At 40.3% G+C, this 18,530-nt stretch overlaps 2 protein-coding genes and 1 long non-coding RNA gene across 5 annotated transcripts; 1 reads left to right on the plus strand and 2 right to left on the minus strand.

Annotated features, from left to right (window-relative positions):
- Positions 1-1,070: 1,070 nt before the first annotated feature.
- On the plus strand, positions 1,071-11,687 carry ripk3 (receptor-interacting serine-threonine kinase 3). 3 transcript variants are annotated; one of them, XM_049472651.1, is made up of 14 exons: positions 1,071-1,131; positions 1,216-1,348; positions 2,461-2,631; positions 3,346-3,667; positions 4,353-4,504; positions 4,598-4,647; positions 5,116-5,271; positions 6,263-6,345; positions 6,506-6,587; positions 7,456-7,511; positions 7,621-7,660; positions 7,784-7,872; positions 9,064-9,094; positions 9,182-11,687. In XM_049472651.1, exons 3-14 carry the CDS (start codon positions 2,474-2,476, stop codon positions 9,352-9,354), a joined length of 1,392 nt encoding a protein of 463 aa, XP_049328608.1. In that variant the 5' UTR covers positions 1,071-1,131; positions 1,216-1,348; positions 2,461-2,473; the 3' UTR covers positions 9,355-11,687. The 3 variants fall into 3 exon arrangements, with proteins under 3 accessions (XP_049328608.1, XP_049328610.1, XP_049328609.1); XM_049472653.1 differs by lacking the exons at positions 1,071-1,131; positions 7,621-7,660 and having other exon boundaries at positions 1,142-1,348; positions 9,182-9,281; XM_049472652.1 differs by lacking the exons at positions 1,071-1,131; positions 7,621-7,660; positions 7,784-7,872 and having other exon boundaries at positions 1,142-1,348.
- LOC125787849 (uncharacterized) lies at positions 5,501-6,236 on the minus strand. The gene is made up of 3 exons (XR_007429578.1): positions 5,725-6,236; positions 5,631-5,682; positions 5,501-5,578 (listed from the first exon to the last, which is right to left on the minus strand). It is a non-coding gene; the product is annotated as an uncharacterized LOC125787849 (long non-coding RNA).
- A 548-nt stretch (positions 11,688-12,235) lies between the features above and the next one.
- si:dkeyp-74b6.2 (cerebellin-1) lies at positions 12,236-17,994 on the minus strand. The gene is made up of 4 exons (XM_007230272.3): positions 17,822-17,994; positions 14,843-15,293; positions 14,273-14,392; positions 12,236-13,390 (listed from the first exon to the last, which is right to left on the minus strand). The coding sequence occupies exons 2-4, from the start codon at positions 15,119-15,121 to the stop codon at positions 13,193-13,195; spliced, it is 597 nt and encodes a 198-aa protein (XP_007230334.2). The 5' UTR covers positions 15,122-15,293; positions 17,822-17,994; the 3' UTR covers positions 12,236-13,192.
- Positions 17,995-18,530: the final 536 nt, after the last annotated feature.

Raw genomic sequence — 18,530 nt, forward strand, 5'->3', positions numbered from 1 at the left:
ATTTAAAAAATAATAATAATTCTAATAATTCTATGGAAGCCCATTTTTTAGCTCTTGTACGATATGTTTCTTTTGATTGTTTTTCTTTGTTACAGACCCGTTTTGTGTGTGTGTGTGTGTTTTTTTTACTACTCTCTTGCCTTGCCCTCGTAGTTTTTTTGTCTGCTGTGGACATCTCCAGATATTCCATCAATCAACATGTGATTGACACTGGTATCAAACCTTCTCCTATTGGAAAAAAATTACTTTTGAAATTCACAATAAGCCCTATCCAAACGGAATTAGTTTCTCATGGGGTCCTGGGGTAATTTTGTCAATTTTTTTATTCCCATCCAGAACGACCAAGATTCAAGATTCAAGATTTTTATTGGCACGTCACAGAGTACAGGTGTACATGTGAGTGAAAAACTTGGGTGCAGATTCCCACCAGAGAACAATATTTACAAGAATAATCATAGAATAAAATATAATATAAAATAAGATATACCAATACCTTTACAGTATAAACCATGTGTGTGTTTTTCTCAGACGTCCTCTGAGAAAATTACAGGCTGAATTATCTACAGTTTTTCGCTGAACTCTGTGGTCCTCCAGTAATTTTAGTCCCGTCCGGATTTACATCTCTGAGTTTTGTCTCCTTGGGTTTAATAAAACAGCTATTTGTCCACTGCCACACACTGTATTTAAACTTTCGGCACACATTTCCACGGAAATCCACGTAAACCCAACAGCAAGTGAAAATAGAGGAGCTACTGAACGTGATGTTGTGTAACTGAGAAAGCCTAAAAACTCACTGGTCCTCCTGTATTTTTTTATTTTATTTTAGTCAGGCTGCAAGAGTTTTTTACTGAGTAGGAGTGTGAAATATTTTTCTCAGACATCTCCGTGAGAAACTAATCCCGTCCGGATAGGGCTTTAGACACTAAAATTATGGTATTTTGTATAATATTTTACCTCCAACATCTCTACTTCCTCTCAAACACATTGAACATATGATTAACCGAATCCAGCCCAGGGTTTAGTCACAGTAGGAACAAAGCTCTGGAGTGGATTATCAGGATTAACCTCCACCTCTGGAGTAAAAGACAGGGCTTCACGTCACATTTCCCCCGTCTGTTTAAGGAAGTGAAAGTAATAAAGACTTTACTGCTGCTGTTTTCTGTCTTTCTGTCGCCATTTCAGTACATATTACTCATTTTAACCACTTTTACACAGGCTTTCCTTCAGCATGGACGGGATTTAAACTGCCCAGAAAGAGAGAGAGAGAGAAAGAGAGAGAGAGAGAGAGAGGAAGAGAGAAGCACTCTCTCTGGGGAGTTAAACTTTTTCCACCCGGACTATGTTTAAGGTAAATTCAGTGCTACATTTTTAACCGTATTTACTCTAATAATGTACGGTTTTGTTAAATATCACTGATTTAATAATGTATCAAAAACCTTTATGCTTATAATGTGTCAGATAGCCTCATATAGATTATCTACACATGCTGAAACTCTGGATTTTTAACATTACTAGGTTTAAGGTTAGGTTTAGGACCAAAAGTAAAGGTCAAATTTAGCCTTATGTTAAATTAATCCATCTTGGTTTTAGAGGCGGGTATGTTGGGCAAACTATAGTACCAGACATGCACCAAAGTAGAAGGGTAGCATATATTCATTGTTTTCTATACACTAGTAAGTTAAGCATATCTATAGTAAACCAGAAAAAAATATTATGTTGTTTTTAGTACACTGGTATGTTGAGTATTCCTATACTAGACCAGAAATAAATGTATATGTTATGTTTTGTACTCTGGTATGTTGAGTATACCTATAAAAAATAGAAAAAAACACTGGTGTGTTGTGTATGTAAAAAAATAAAAAGCTGTGAGCTTTTAGTATGTGAATTAAATGTTTTTTTACTGAGAATTATGCCATTTCTCACTGCAAGAGACTCCAAAATATCAAGATAATTCTTTCCATTCATTCCAAGATTAAAAAATAAATAACCAATTCACTCTCCGTTTTCTTACCAAAGATTATTCTTGGATTAAATGAGCTTTGATGTAATTTACAGATTCTTAATATACATTAATTCACAGAAAAGCAAGCTTTATTATTCTCTGGCTCCAATTTAATTATCATTCCTACGCTTCAATAAGATGAAGCCACGGATTAGGATCTCAATCCCATGCCTTAATAAGTTGTGGCCATGCATTTTTAATTTTTTTTACATGATGTCACCCTAGGGCCCCGTATATACCAATACCAAATCAGAATGTTGTGTTTTATACACTGAATTTTGAGTATATTAATACCAAACCAGAAAAAACAGGATATTTTGTGTTTTGTTGTGATATATGGGACATAATTGATATTGTGATATATTGTACAGTTTTGATTAGATATATCGCAATAACAATATTTTGTCACATCCCCTAGTTTATAATTCTAAAATTCTGTTTGCTTTAAAATGAAACAGATTCCCCTGAGAAATGGAACTTGCTAGCTGCTCACTACCTGCTGTGATTCACAATGACAGTTTGGACTTCTGGCAGCTGATTGGTTGTGGTGGATTCGGAAAGATCTTCAGAGCAAAGCATCTGAAACTACGATTGGACGTTGCCGTAAAGTTATTACGGTGTGATGACGGGTAAATCTCTTGTAGTCTCATGTAAATGTCTAAATATTAATTTTACTACCATTGCTGACATATATGTGTAAATGCACACTAGGGTTGCAGCTATCGATTACTTTTGTAATCGAGTACTCTACTGAAAAATATATCCAATTAATCGAGTAATCGGATAAAACATATTTGCTTGCCTAAAGAGCAATTAAAAATACAAGACATTTCACTTAATAATGAATGACCAATTGGTTTTATTTTTAAATTCACAAAATAAGAGTTTCTCATGAGTTTGCTTTTTTCCCTTGCCGCTTCTCAACTAAAACCTCCTCCTCCTTCTTCCTGTGTGTGGGTGACGTAACTCTTAAGTGTGTTGTGCCGCATTAAAAGTAGTTAGCACAAAATACCATGCCCTGAGTTTTTACATTAAATAAACGATTCCTTGAGTCACAGAAATATACTTGATCAATTTTTTTAAAGTAATTGTTTAAGTGTTTCACCCCTAATGCACACACATGGCTTAACTAGAGCCTGTAGAAGAGATGTAATGTCAATAGAATAGGACTCTGTATCTGAAGCAGATAATTAAATATGAACCTATTGTCTCTAGTGTGGGCTAAAGTGATATATATCTCTCAGTATTGAGCTTGTGTCCCAATGCATTTGTCCATAATATACTGTAGATACTGACTCTGCCTAATGAAAGATATGCCGTATGATCTCTATCCTGGTCTTCAGCTCCAACTCTACTCTCCTCCGGGAGGCAAACCTGATGCACCATGGTGGGAACCCCTACGTCCTGAGAATTCTGGGTGTGTATGAAGGGCAACCTGAGGGTGAAGAAGCCTCTCAGTTCGGTCTAGTGATGGAGTACATGGAGAGGGGCTCGCTGGTGGACCTCCAGAGGGCTCTAAACGGACCTCCTCCGTGGTCTCTCGCCTTCCGCATCGCCCACCAGATCGCTCTGGGCATGAACTTCCTTCACCAGCTGGATCCACCTCTTCTGCACCTGGACCTGAAGCCCAGCAACGTGCTGCTGGACGACAGCCTCAACGCCAAGGTAATGTTGAATTATCCTGGTTAGAACTGTACCTGCTGGCACCTCTAGCCTGGATAGCAGATTAGATACATGAGGTTAGACATGGAGGTGTACAGGATTAGTATGGCATCCAGCAGCACATTTACCCACCCTGCCTTAGCCATAACTGCATCTGTCTCTAAAGTTTGGTAGAGGGGGGATTATAGTGTGGGGTTGTTTATTAAAAGTTGTGCTCGTCCCCTTAGTTCCAATTAAAGAAACTTTTAATGCTTCAACATACCAAACGATTTCAGACAATTTTATTCTCCCAACTTTGTTGGAACAGTTTGAGGACGTTTTAACATGACTACGCACCAGTGCACAAAGCAAGGACCATTAAGGCATGGATGAGCGAGTTTGCTGTGGAAGAACTTAAAAAATTCATAAATTCCCATAAACACACTCCTAAACCTTGTATAAAGCCTTCACAGAAGAGTTTAAGATGTTACAGCTGTAACGGGTGTAATATGGTGTAACTCTTTCATAAAATCCTTTATTTAAAGGTAGTGTTTAAAGAAGTTGTACATTAGTCTTGGCACAATAACTTTAAAAAAAAAATTAAAATATTAGCAGTTATAGCCTGTTATAACCTGCACCTAAGCTTTGAAAATAATAGATCTTTGTAGAAATAGTTGTGTAGTTTGATAAGGAACATTTCTGCTTTAAGCTCACAGATTTTGGCCTGGCCAAAGTGGCCCGAAGCGTTTCCAAAACAGTGAAAGAGGAAGATGGCGAGATGGGCGGGACCACCAGCTACATGCCCCCAGAAGCTTTTCAGTCGGTCTCTTATAAGCCCAGCTTTTCCTCTGATATCTACAGGTGAGGAGTGTTTTTATTAGGGGCCAGACAGTGAGGGGAGGGACTCATCAGTGCAGTTAATGACTGTGTTTTTCTCCTCGTTCTGTATATTAGCTATGGTGTTCTGCTGTGGTCAGTCCTCACTGGAAAGGAGCCGTACGACTGTAAGTACCCTCAGCCTTTCGTTAACCCATTAAATTATGACCTGGGTCAATAAAAATGAATATATGTTTGAGTAAAATGAACATTGTTGTTTTATTCTGTAAACTATGGAACATTTCTCTCAAATTCCGAATAAAAATATTGTCATTTAGAGCATTTATTTGCAGAAAATGAGAAAAGATGCAGAGCTTTCAGACCTCAAATAATGCAAAGAAAGCAAGTTCATATTCATAAAGTTTTAAGAGTTCAGAAATCAATATTTGGTGGAATAACCCTGGTTTTTAATCACAGTTTTCACGCATCTTGGCATCATGTTCTCCTCCACCAGTCTTACACACTGCTTTTGGATAACTCTATGCCTTTACTCCTCGTACAGAAATTTAAGCAGTTCAGCTTGGTTTGAGGGCTTGTGATCATCCATCTTTCTCTTCCAAATATATAATATCCTAATATCTGTTCTTCTTCTGCAGCTGTACTCTCCAGTTTGGTGAGGTTTCGCATCCCTAAAGGAGACAGGCCTGATCTTAGATCTGTGGACACCAGTAAGGCAGCTGGGCTGAGTGATCTGACCAATCTGATGCAGCGCTGCTGGAACTCTGACCCGAACCTCAGACCTTCATTTAAAGGTGAGGAGCTTCTGTATAAACATATAAACTCTGTAATCCTTACCCACCTGCTCACTACCTCACATACCTCACTCTCACACACCTGTAATCCTCACACACCTGCTCACTACCTCACATACCTCACTCTCACACACCTGTAATCCTCACACACCTGCTCACTACCTCACATACCTCACTCTCACACACCTGTAATCCTCACACACCTGCTCACTACCTCACATACCTCACTCTCACACACCTGTAATCCTCACACACCTGCTCACTACCTCACATACCTCACTCTCACACACCTGTAATCCTCACACACCTGCTCACTACTTCACACACCTCACTCTCACACACCTGTAATGCTCACACACCTGCTCACTACCTCACATACCTCACTCTCACACACCTGTAATCCTAACACACCTGCTCACTACCTCACCCTGACTATCAGTAATCCTCACACACCTGCTCACTACTTCACACACCTCACTCTCACACACCTGTAATCCTAACACACCTGCTCACTACCTCACATACCTCACTCTCACACACCTGTAATCCTAACACACCTGCTCACTACCTCACCCTGACTACCAGTAATCCTCACACACCTGCTCACTACTTCACACACCTCACTCTCACACACCTGTAATCCTCACACACCTGCTCACTACTTCACACACCTCACTCTCACACACCTGTAATCCTAACACACCTGCTCACTACCTCACCATGACTACCAGTAATCCTCACACACCTGCTCACTACTTCACACACCTCACTCTCACACACCTGTAATCCTCACACACCTGCTCACTACTTCACACACCTCACTCTCACACACCTGTAATCCTCACACACCTGCTCACTACCTTACCCTGACTACCAGTAATACTCACACACCTGCTGACTACTTCACACACCTCACTCTCACACACCTGTAATCCTCACACACCCTGTTTACTTTATGTTTCTCGTTTGGTTTGTTGTGTGTTGATTACAGATTGTGCTGATGTCACGAGCGATGTGTACGAGATGCACAGACAAGAAATAAATGATGATGTTTATGCCACCCTGAAACTGCTGGTAGAGAAGTCATTCATATTTATATTTACAAATATACATATTTCTCGTTAACACGTTTCTGATGAAGTAAATGAAGTATAAACTGTTTCTTTAAAGGTTATTATTCTGTAATATCCTGTTCTTAATTATTTTTCTTTATTATCTTTCTCTCTCTTCATAGGATAACAAGAGCAGCAGCAGCAAGTCTAAAGTCAGTTCCAGGTTTGGATCACCCCAGAGAACCAGCTCTAAAACAAGGAATGGTAAGTCCTGTTAGCAACCACCAGGCAACACCATAGCAATCTACTTGGATCCCATAGAAGTCACCCAGCAACACATTAGCAGCCACCTACCAACCACTAGCAACTACGTTGCAACATCTCAGTAACAAATTAGCAGTGCATTAGCAGCCACCTTGTATACCTCCTTGCAACACTTTTGCAACAAAATATTACCCATATTAACTGCAAAGTAACACTGTAGCAACCGCCTAGCAACATCTTAGCAACCAAAAGCTATACCAGAGTAACACTTTAGTAACCACCTAGTAACACATTAGCAACACCACAACAACCACTTAGCAACATCATAGCAAACACCTAGCAACACAATTACTATCACCAGGCCGTCAGGTTGTAACACTGTAGCACTCACCTACCAACACCTTAGAATCCAACAGCTATACCAATCTTAGTAACCACCTAGGTACACGTAAGAAATCACCTAGCAACCATATAGCAACACCATAGCAACCACCAGGCAAAAAACAAACAAACAGGCAATCACCTAGCAATCATGTAGAAGCAAAACCTTTGCAACCAACAGCTGTACCATAGCAAAACCTTTATAGCCATCTAGGAACCCCTAATCAGCCACCTAGCAACCACTTACAAATACCGTAGGAACCACCTAACAACATCATAGCAATCACCTAGCAACACCATAGCAACTGATTAGCAATACCACAGCAACCACTTATCAATACTATTGCAACTGCCTTGAAAATAACTTTAGTTACCACTTAGAAACTGGTTCTATGTGATAACTAAAGTGTTTCAAGGCGGTTGCAATGGTATTGCTAGGGAGTTGCTGTGGTTTTATCTGTTTCATTTTTCTTTTCTTTTTTTGCAGGAAGCCTGAAAGGAAAGTCAGGTGGTGCTGTGAAGACTGAGTGGACTCCTGCGCAGGTATTTATTAATAAATAATGGAAATAATAGAATAAGTTAGAGAGGCTGTAGAGGCTGTGTTTTTATAGCTCTCTCCGCTCAGTAAACCCGTCTGCTGTCTTTTAATCAGGACACAGGGGGCAGTGCAGTCTCACGACCTAAAGAATCAGGTAAGATTAATCCGTCTGCTGAGCTCAGGACCTCAGTTAGGTCTGGATTAATCTTTAATTTAGTCTTAATTTAGCCTGATGCTCTTCAATAAGTGCTTAATTTTCTTTGTTTTACACAAACAGAGCCCTTCTTCTACCCAGCTTCTTCAGGAACAAATCACAGGGCAGCTGCCCGAGCTCCTCCCACCAATGACAGGCTTCAGATGACTCAGGTGTGAGAGTTAATATTGTTGACTCCCACATTATACCTTTACTCAGAATTTAAAGAAATACAGTAACTGAACAGTGTTGAGTGAACAACGCTGTCTCTGTGTCTGCGTGAGCACAACTGTGAAACCAGCGAACAAAAAAAGAATTGTATGTGTGCAAAACAGAATATCGATCTCAAGCTTAATTTTTCTCCTCCGGAGAGCTGGTCGCTGCAAGCGCTAACCCGGGCAGACAGAGCCGGCGCACCGGAGAGCGGGTTGTTTGGATGTTAGCATAGCCAGCTAGCTAACTCTCCTGCCGTCCTTCTTTCTTCGCCTTCCTCCAGCTGTTGTTAGTAGGCGGTCCGTCACAAAAGAGGTGACTCTGACCCCTCTCCCAACCTGTCAAAACCACCCCTTTCAAAACTCGAGCGCAAAAAACTCACTAGAGCAAAAACAACAGCCGCAGGTAATTCACATGGTGCGAGAGAAAAACTGTGAATTTGAGAGGAATAAAAACACATAAAGGAGAAAAATGAATAATATATAAATATATTCTTCCCTCAAAATAACTCAATATACAGCCATTAATGTCTAAACCACCAGCAACAAAAGTGAGTACACCCCCCCAAGAGACTACACCCCTAAAGGTCCAAACTGAGCACTGCTTATTATTTTTGCTTATTATTTTCCCTCCAAAATGTCATGTGACTCGTAAGTGTTACTAGGTCTCAAGTGTGCATAAGGAGCAGGTGTGTTCAGTTTTGTAGTACAGCTCTTACACTCTCTCATACTGGTCACTGAAAGTTCCAACATGGCACCTCATGGTAAAGAACTCTCTGATATTTGTTAGTGTTTTCCCATGGAAAGATAAACTTAAATATCTGCAGAAATGTGAGGGGTGTACTCACTTTTGTGATACACTGTATAGTTTAGAAGTTTACCTATGGTAGCCTTGAGGGAATGATGTGGTGTTAAAACTAGGGGGCACTAATAAGGTGATTCAACTCAAAGATCACTGTTTGAATGTGTATGTGGCAACAAATGTTCACCTAAATTAAAATAATTGAGCGATGTTTGGAAATAGTCAACATAAAACAGACTTAATTTATTTGAGTTTAGACTAATTGTGGGTTTAGAGTGAGGTAAATTAATTAGCACTTAAATACATTTAGCAGTTTTATAACTTGTGCTCTTTTTTTGTGTTCCTCTCAGCGCCAGTACTCAACTCCAGGTGACCTAAATCGTAAGTTTTATCGAATAAATCAAACATTATTATTTACAGATTAAATATTAGATTAACTTCCTGTTCTCCTCCTTCCTTCCTGCTCAGGTGTGAGCATCAGCCTGTCCAACGTTACGGGAGTGCAGATCGGCCACAACAACTACATGAATGTGAATTTACCACGACAGAAACAGCGGCAGAGACACCCGACTGCACCAGCCCAGCTCAACACCTCCAACCCCCACCAGCCTTCCAGACCGAACCCCCACCCTAAACCCTAAACCAAGAACCACCGTTCTCCAGTGTGTTTGACTGGTTCAAACACTCTTTTACTTTCTTAACTCTTTTTCTGTTATATAGAACCATTTTTAAAAAGGTGCATTCACATAATTTTATATTATTTTTTTATTCCCCAGTTTTGTCCCCTTTCAATGAAATCCTTCCAATTGCAGAAGAAAGCCCAACCTTTTTTATAGCATTGTACAAATGTTATAGTAACATATGAATTTGTGATCAGGTGCATTTAAAAGAACAGGCCCTATACTTTGGGAATTGTTTAAATCTGAGGAAGCTCTGGTACCTCAATAATGGCTATTTCAAAGCCAAATTTAATGTTCTCAGGTATTTTTCAGTCTAAAATGTAATTTTATATCTATTTGATTAATCTGTTCAATATTCCATTTTATAACATAATTGCTATTGGCTATTGTTGGAAAAGTGTACTAATGTTCTGTCTTGTTTGATACTCAGGCTTTGGAATGTATTGTTTTGAGAAATGAAGATTAAGAGTCATTATGAAATTTGGAGGTGCTTTCACTTGTGATTGATTACATATCATGGTACTAATTTTATGGTACTGAAAATCTGCTGTTCTTGTAAATCTTCTATTCCTCATCTATTAAAAGCTGCCTTTCAAAGAACCTATTATCACCTATTTGTCTGCTGTCTAGTTTAGACCTAATAAGCACAACTTTCTCAGCAATTTATTCATTCACAGCCTATATGTAGCTGATAGAACCAGTGATTACTTTTGCATTTTTACCTTATGCACTACAATACATTCCTATATGCCTTTTTTTGTAATTTTATTTTTAATTTTTATTCCCATTTTCTTCCCAATTTACACAGCCAATTACTCAGCCCACTCATGCCTCCCCTATCTCTAGTGATGCCCCAACACAAGGAGGGTGAAGAATACCACATGCCTTCTCCGATACATGTGAAGTCAAACTCCGCCTCTTTTCAAACTTCTTCGCCGAGTAGCATCACAGCGTGTTCGGAGGTAAGCTCACAGATGCCTTGTGCTGATCGACATCACCCTAAAAGTGATCAGTGAGAAGAGCCCCATAGGGAAAGGGAGCCGGAGAACTGGTGGAAAAACGAGAACGGAGAGAAACTAAAGTCACACCGAGCACGGAATGTGAACAAAAGCTCACCAGAGAAACATTTTATCATTTTTTTTTTCATTATCGTTCATTATACTTTAAACAACCTCACAGGCCAGATGTTTCATGCTTGCCTAATGCCGACTGCTCTAAGGTTTCAAGCACTTGAAGGACTTTTCTGCAGTAATTCTGCATCACATACAGTAAGTGTACTGTCACAACTTTTTTTTAATTTAAGTTTGTAGAAGTTAGTGATAGTGCAAGCCTTTTGGTGCTAAATAGGCCTTCACAATCTAGTCTAGGGCCTTTAAGAGACTGGAGCTGGACCAGAATACCCCCTTAAAAGTTAGGAAGTTCTTCTAACAGCCATTAAATGTTTTGAAGGTGCAAGTAAACCCTCTTCTCCCGCTCCTCGTCCCGCAGCGATCTGGAGCTCTGATGCTAACGAGCGATGACGGCCCGCGCGGTGCAGCCGGCGGGGTCCTGGCACTCCCTCCGCCAAGTCCCCCATCTGTCACCAGAATCTCACGGACGCAGAAGCGCACGATCAGCATCGTCCCCTCACTAGACTCAACATCCCAGCGTCCTCGACAAAACGGGGGCCGGGGGTGTTCCTGACGACAGGATGGAACAGCTGGAAGTGGGGTGCACTGAAAGTCCACAAACACTGCAGGTTATAGAGAAAGAGGACACCACACAGATGATCCGATAAGAGTGTTTAATTGAAGGACAGAACATTCCCAGAGGACATTCCAGAGCTTAGAATGATTTAACACTCCTAAAAACCAAAAAGAGCCAACAAGGTTCCCTGGAGCAATGCCTCAGAAGAACTACTAAAACAGAGAGTTCCTCTCAGGGTCAGTATCAATATAATGTACCTTCTGTTACAAACACTGTGTATCAATCATTGTTTTTAAGATTTACTCTGAATTAACTCATTATTATGCATATAGAAGAATAATGTTTACCTTAAAGGTCTCATTCCATTGTTTTTATTAATTTTAAAATGTATAGTTTTGGTCTCTAGTATGAATGAATGCCATGTGAGCTGTTTTTTTTTTTGTGAAGAAAAGTGCTCAGGTGTTTTTATTTAGCCCTGCTTTAGATCACTGAATTAGTGGTCTCTGAAGAAAGACAGGTTTTGGCTCATGAATATTCATACATGCAAATATATTGCCTCTGATTGGCTAACAGCACTGCAGCAGGGAACGCCTACCTGCCTTCCCAAACACTCAAATTTTACAGCTCTAAAACTCAAAAGACAAAATGTTTTCAGAGATACAACCTTAGTTATAAAGATACAGCATTGAGTGCTAGGTAAAGTTAACCCTTAAACTTCACTTAACGTCAAACTCACTTCCAGACTGCCACTCACGCCACGACAGCGAGAATCCCCCCTCCCCGCAGCAGCGATGCCACTCTTTTTAAAAGGTAACTAAAACCCTTGATTTTAGCTGAATCCACTCTCAGCTAAAATTTGAAAAATGCTACAAAAAAATTGGAGGGGCTCTGGGTGATGTATGGGTTTAGGGGTGGGGGAGAGGGGAGAGCTGATTAGGGTGAGCAGTGTGCCTCTGGTAGCAGTGAGACTCAGATAGTTGGATGTCAACAAGGGGATGGAATTATTGATTCATGTGTCTGCGTACCAAAGTACACGGAAACATCATCCACGCCTATAGCACAGTTGAACCTGAGAGGCGCTGCAGAGGCAGGAATACCTGCAATAAAAGCGTTTTTTAAAGGTTAGGAAATGTTCATAAAATTTTAAGCAGGACTGATATGTTTCACAACTTCAAAGGAACACATTTTAGCTATTATTGAAAAAAATATATGCGTTAGGTTTTAGTGGCTCTTTAACAAAATGTTTTTTCTTTGTTTTGGAAATATTTTAAAATGTTTTTTTTTTTTGTAATATTATGTAAACACCATCCACTTGGTTTGACGTTATTCCCTGCTCTGACATCCATCTTCTGAAACAAGTGTGGAAAAACTATTATTGTGGGGAACCTTGGCAAGTTGTTAAAATCTTTAAAAGGTTCTACACAATCTCACAAGTCTCTTTTACAAAATGATTCTTTATGACCATAATATTGGTTCTTCTGTGGCATTGCAGAACCTTTATTTTTAAGAGTGTAGGAAGCTTTATTTGTGAGAGTGAACATGCCTCTATGTAACGTGCCACACCGCCCACAGTGGTGAAACCGGACATGTAGCGAGGGACGAGTGCCAGGACAACGACGATAGCTTTAATATGTGTGACCACGTCCAGGATTTACATTGGAACCTGCAGTCCTTTGGCAGCCGGATCACAGGAATGTATCTGGCGCGCTCCTGACCCGCTCTGCCAGCTTAGCAGATGGCGCTGGTGATAATAAATAGAACCGAGTCTGTGGCCATGTGTCCACCTGTGTCCATTTGCACTTTGAACCTAATAAAATGGCCACATCAGACATTGGAATGATGTCACCTGGTTGCCCAGGAGTCTTCAGGAATGATCCGTGTAGGTAGTGTTTAGAAGGAAGACATGCAAATACTTCTAATGTGATGATGATGATGATGAAGAGCAACAGAAATCACCAGAACAAGACAGACCAGGAGAAAGATATGGAAAATATTAACAGATCTTAGACCAGGTTCCACTAAATCTGCTGGAGATGCACTTTAACCCATGACAGAATGTTGTTCTGGATCTACAGGTCCAGTCCAGTCCAGTTCCTCTCTTCCAGTGCTTCCTCTATAAAGGGAAAACAAGAAACCCAGAGAAGGTGGAGTACTTCCATCCACCCATTAGATTCCCTCGCTCGAGCTTGAGATAGGCCTTGTCTCCTCTCTCCATTGTAACCAGCCCTGCATTTGTCGCTGCCTCACGAGTCACATCCTGGTCCCCTGCGAATGCTGAGATCACTGGCCAACCATTCAGCACCAAGCTTACCTGAGAAGAGAGAAATGGGGAGATATATAGATGGGAAAACCTCTACACCTTCATGGATGCCTTCAATGATGCAGACACTCCAATGTGTACAGGCATAAATGCTCAAAACATTGTAAGCCACTTGCCCAGGCTATTGGTTATGCTTACAACCCATAGTGGAAAAGCCAAAGCACCATTTTTTGAGAGAGTTATTGATGTAGGGATCGATGGACTATCTTCCAGACCTCCATCCCTTTGTGCCACAAGATCTGGAGGTGTTTATATTAAAATTACACCATATCTTGATCATTTACTACCACAAATGTGTGACCTAGCCCATGGCTAAGATGCTTACACTATAGTAGCGATGTTGGAAGACTCTGATAGTGATGTGGGACAAAGCCCACAGCCAGCATGCCAAAAACTGACCATTTTACATTTGCCATTTAGTTACTAGGCTCTGTATTGCTAGATAGAATGCTAATTTGCTCACTGTGAGACCAGTCATATCTGACGACACATCTTACCAGTCTTTTAGGTCAATGTACCTTTCTACAGAAGCATAAGTTTTGAGGTTGGGCCTTCAAGAGCATCAATCAATTAGCCTTGGACACCATTACCCTGACTTTGGTTCACCGGTTCTCTTTCCATGGCGCACTTTTAGTAGGTACTGATTAGTACACGCCACAAGACCTGCTTGATGTTCTGCAGATGCTCTGACTCATCTAGCCATTACAGTTTGATGTCTCAAATTCTTTTCTTGTCCATTTTTCAAGAGATCTGACTGTTCACCTGCTGTCGAATATGTAGAGCCACCCCTTGACAGATTCATTTGAAACCAGATAATCAATAATATCAACCTGTCTTCACCTGGAAGTAAGTTATAGCTTTTATGCAGCTCACCTGTATTGTCTGTCTGTTGTAAACTTTGACCACATGAAAGCTGAAGCTATAAACTCCTTTGCGAGGTGCCAGGAAGATGCTCCTCGCAGGGTCAAAGTGGCTGCCAACGTTCACCAGGACCTTATGTTGAAGACATAGAGCATATGGTGAAAGGTCAGTTCAGGAAAATCCACTTGAGATGTAAACAGCAATCATTCAGAGTGAGTTTGGTGTGAAATGCTTGGTTCTTAATAACCTTTCCCGGAAGGTAAGGGGGAACAAGGCTGGTAGCTGGCATGTAAACACAGTGGTAGTGCTGTGAGACGAAACCAATAGCTGGCAAATTTACATATTACTGGTGGAGGGATACATACTGAATAAGCTGTTGTGTGACAAAAACTAGTAAAAAAAAACAGTATTTTATCATATGAATCAATTCTTCCTAAACCCCCACTCTGAAGCAGTTCATCTCAAACCCCCACTCTGAATGAGATTATTAAACAATTTATCACTTTCAGCATTATTCCCATCCATCTACTCACACATCAATCAAATTGACCATCACACACTGTCATCCCCACCATCACTGACCTGGTCAAAGTAGATGGTCATGGTCCGGTTGCTCATTTCTGATGGTTCATGGTTGGTGTTTCGGATGGCAGAGAAGGCGATTCGTCCAGTGCCTGAGCGCACCGACATGCCCAGTGCATGATTGGCCGGCTCCGTGGTAGGGGTCGAGTCGCAAACCACCAAACACTTCCCCTCCAGAACTATGGGCTCTGTGTCATTCTGGCTTCTGACCATAAGGGGGTGAACCAGCACGAGCCCAATCAGTGCTACGACAAGCTGACAAACAGCTGGCCTGTCCATGTCCGCAAAATTATATAAATAATGGCTTTGGGAATGGAAAAGTGTGACTGATTTGATGGAATTTTGAATCACAGGTCCAGGATTTTTAATGAATTTCTATTCGTATTTTGTTCCGTGAAACCACAGAACTGACTCCTCTCTTCTTGGCTCTGTTGCTGGTTCAGATCAACAGCTATAAAAAAAGTTACAGAAAGTTATTAAAATGAATTAATCTTCAACCTCCACTCTGAATAAATTCATCTCAAACCCCCTCTTTGAATCAGTTCATCTCAAACCCCCACTCTGAATCAGTTCATCTCAAACCCCCACTCTGAATCAGCTCATCTCAAACCTCCACTCTGAATCAGTTCATCTCAAACCCCCACTCTGAATCAGCTCATCTCAAACCCCCACTCTGAATCAGTTCATCTCAAACCCCCACTCTGAATCAGTTCATCTCAAACCCCCACTCTGAATCAGCTCATCTCAAACCCTCACTCTGAATCAGTTCATCTCAAACCCCCACTCTGAATCAGTTCACCTCAAACCCCCACTCTGAATCAGCTCATCTCAAACCTCCTCTCTGAATCAGTTCATCTCAAACCCCCACTCTGAATCAGTTCACCTCAAACCCCCACTCTGAATCAGTTCATCTCAAACCCCCACTATGAATCAGTTCATCTCAAACCCCCACTCTGAATCAGTTAATCTCAAACCCCCACTCTGAATCAGTTCATCTCAAACCCCCACTCTGAATCAGTTCATCTCAAACCCCCAGTCTGAATCAGTTCATCTCAAACCCCCACTCTGAATCAGTTCATCTCAAACCCCCACTCTGAATCAGTTCATCTCAAACCCCCACTCTGAATCAGTTCATCTCAAACCCCCACTCTGAATCAGTTCATCTCAAACCCCCACTCTGAATCAGTTCATCTCAAACCCCCACTCTAAATCAGTTCATCTCAAACCCCCACTCTGAATCAGTTCATCTCAAACCCCCACTCTAAATCAGTTCATCTCAAACCTCCACTCTGAATCAGTTCATCTCAAACCCCCACTCTGAATCAGTTCATCTCAAACCCCCACTCTGAATCAGTTCATCTCAAACCCCCACTCTAAATCAGTTCATCTCAAACCCCCACTCTGAATCAGTTTATCTCAAACCCCCACTCTGAATCAGTTCATCTCAAACCCCCACTCTGAATCAGTTCATCTCAAACCCCCACTCTAAATCAGTTCATCTCAAACCTCCACTCTGAATCAGTTCATCTCAAACCCCCACTCTGAATCAGTTCATCTCAAACCCCCACTCTGAATCAGTTCATCTCAAACCCCCACTCTGAATCAGTTCATCTCAAACCCCCACTCTGAACCGCACTGTAATAAACTGTGTTACCTTTTGAGGTAAGAAGGCCAACTCAAGAGGGGGTAAGAAGATGAGATCATGTTTTGGCAAAGTCAGAAATCACGAGGGCCACATGCGTACGCGCACACACACACCAGCACCGCAATCTGCACCTACTGAGAAACCATCTGACGACTGATCACACACCCCAAAACATTCCTACACACACACCAGTTTACACAGAGCTCACAGCATCCATACACACACACACACACACACACTTAAATACTGATTCTATATTTAAACAATGCTAATGTCTAATTTTATATTTAAAAATGTGCTAGTGCTAAATTTAGAACAGTGCTAACTTCCTGTTTAAAAGAGGGCTAATGCTACAGTATTGCTAAATCTAACGCACTACTAATAATTATATATTTGCAGCAATGCTAGTGCTACATTTAGAACTCTCTATTTAAAATAGCGCTAATGCTACATTTCATCGCTGTCCAATGAAAAACACTTCTCTCCAAAACAGCAACTTTACAGGAGAGAGAAAAAATCTTGTAAACTTTCAATGGAAGTCAATGTAAAAAGAGTTTATTTCAGGTCATTTTAAAGAGTTTTTGGCACAGTGTAAGGGACAGTTTGTCTGTATAAATTATGTAGTAAACTACAAATCGACATAAATTGGAGATAAGTGTTTTTCATTGGACAGCAATGATTTGAAGCTTTGCTTACTTTCTATATTTAAAAGAGCGCAAAAATGCTAAATTTATAGCATTGCTAATTGTATATTAGCATTAATGCTAATGTTTAAAGCTTTGTTTACTTTCTATGTTTACAACACTGAAAATACTAAATTTATAACAATGCTAATTCTATATTTGCATCAATGCTAATGTTACATTTAAAGCTTTGTTAACTCGCTTTTTAAGAACTTGTTTAATTTAAAGCATTATATTTAATACAATGCTAGTGCTACATTTAGAGCTTTGGCACCGCTCCATTTAAAATAAAACTAATGTTACATTTAAAGCTTTGCTAACTCGCTTTTTAAAAACATGTTTAATGCTACATGTAAAGCATTGTAAGCATTATATTTAAAACAATGGTAGTGGTACATTTAAAGCATTGTTAAACCTATATAAACCGTATTAGCGTTACAATTCAAAAGTTCAATTATTGCTAATTCTGCAATTTAAAGCTATGTTAACTCTCAGTTCTAATCAATTGTCAAAGTGAATTTTATGGCCAAAGTGTGAGAGTTAGTATCCATGCTTTAAACACATTAAAGCATACATTTAAAACAATCCTGCTTTAACTAAAACTCTGAGAACCCCATGAAAATAATGCACTTTCTGAAGATACAGACTTACCCCTGTCTCAGGATCAGCCTCTACAACCTGCATCTTCATCAGTCCTGAGTCAACATCAAAACAGAGATAGATCCATCCTCTCTCTCTCTCTCTCTCTCGCTCTATCACCCCTCCCCGACAGTTTGCTAAAGACCCCCTCTGTTTTAACAGGCTTTTAATTACATCACTTCTATTTCGCTCCTGTTTTCCCACTGTACAGAACACCCGCCTCCCACACTCACACTCCTCTCTCAGAGTCAGATTTAGATCCTCTCAGCCTTCCGACACAACAACTTGTCTAATTATCCTTTTATTACTTTATTAGAGAACATGTATAGCAAAACACAGACTCGGCTCTGTAACAGTATATTACTGTATTAAGTGACATTGTGATTCTGCTCAGTTAACACTTAGTTAATGTTAGTTTTCTATAGTTTAGCGTGAAATTCAATATTTCTTGTTCAGCTGACTAAAAAATCACATTAAGAAGAACAATTTTAAGTTTTGTTTTTTAATGTAGCCTATCATTGCCAAAAAGTGAGAAATCAACTAACATAATTAAGTTTCTTGTTAAAAGTTGGCCTGACTAAATTGTGTTTTGCAAATTTACTAATTGTAGTTGGACTCTAGTTGAGGCCAAGCCAACTACTCTGGACCACTGCATATGGTCAGTTTGACTCTTTAGTTAAACGGGGTCTGCTGAGCAATTGTGCAGGGGTTTTCACCTGAT

The sequence above is a fragment of the Astyanax mexicanus genome, chromosome 25 (assembly GCF_023375975.1).
Source record: "Astyanax mexicanus isolate ESR-SI-001 chromosome 25, AstMex3_surface, whole genome shotgun sequence".
Taxonomy (NCBI): Eukaryota; Metazoa; Chordata; class Actinopteri; order Characiformes; family Acestrorhamphidae; genus Astyanax; species Astyanax mexicanus.

Excerpts from the sequence above, each read along its gene's own strand:
- ripk3 (XM_049472651.1), top strand. The coding sequence starts at position 2,474 with ATGGAACTTGCTAGCTGCTCACTACCTGCTGTGATTCACAATGACAGT. Across the intron at positions 4,505-4,597 it reads TTTTCCTCTGATATCTACAG|CTATGGTGTTCTGCTGTGGT; the intron begins GTGAGGAGTGTT and ends TCTGTATATTAG. Across the intron at positions 4,648-5,115 it reads TGGAAAGGAGCCGTACGACT|CTGTACTCTCCAGTTTGGTG; the intron begins GTAAGTACCCTC and ends CTTCTTCTGCAG.
- si:dkeyp-74b6.2 (XM_007230272.3), bottom strand. The coding sequence starts at position 15,121 with ATGGACAGGCCAGCTGTTTGTCAGCTTGTCGTAGCACTGATTGGGCTC. Across the intron at positions 14,393-14,842 it reads TGACCATCTACTTTGACCAG|GTCCTGGTGAACGTTGGCAG; the intron begins GTCAGTGATGGT and ends CTTCAACATAAG. Across the intron at positions 13,391-14,272 it reads ACAACAGACAGACAATACAG|GTAAGCTTGGTGCTGAATGG; the intron begins GTGAGCTGCATA and ends CTCTCTTCTCAG.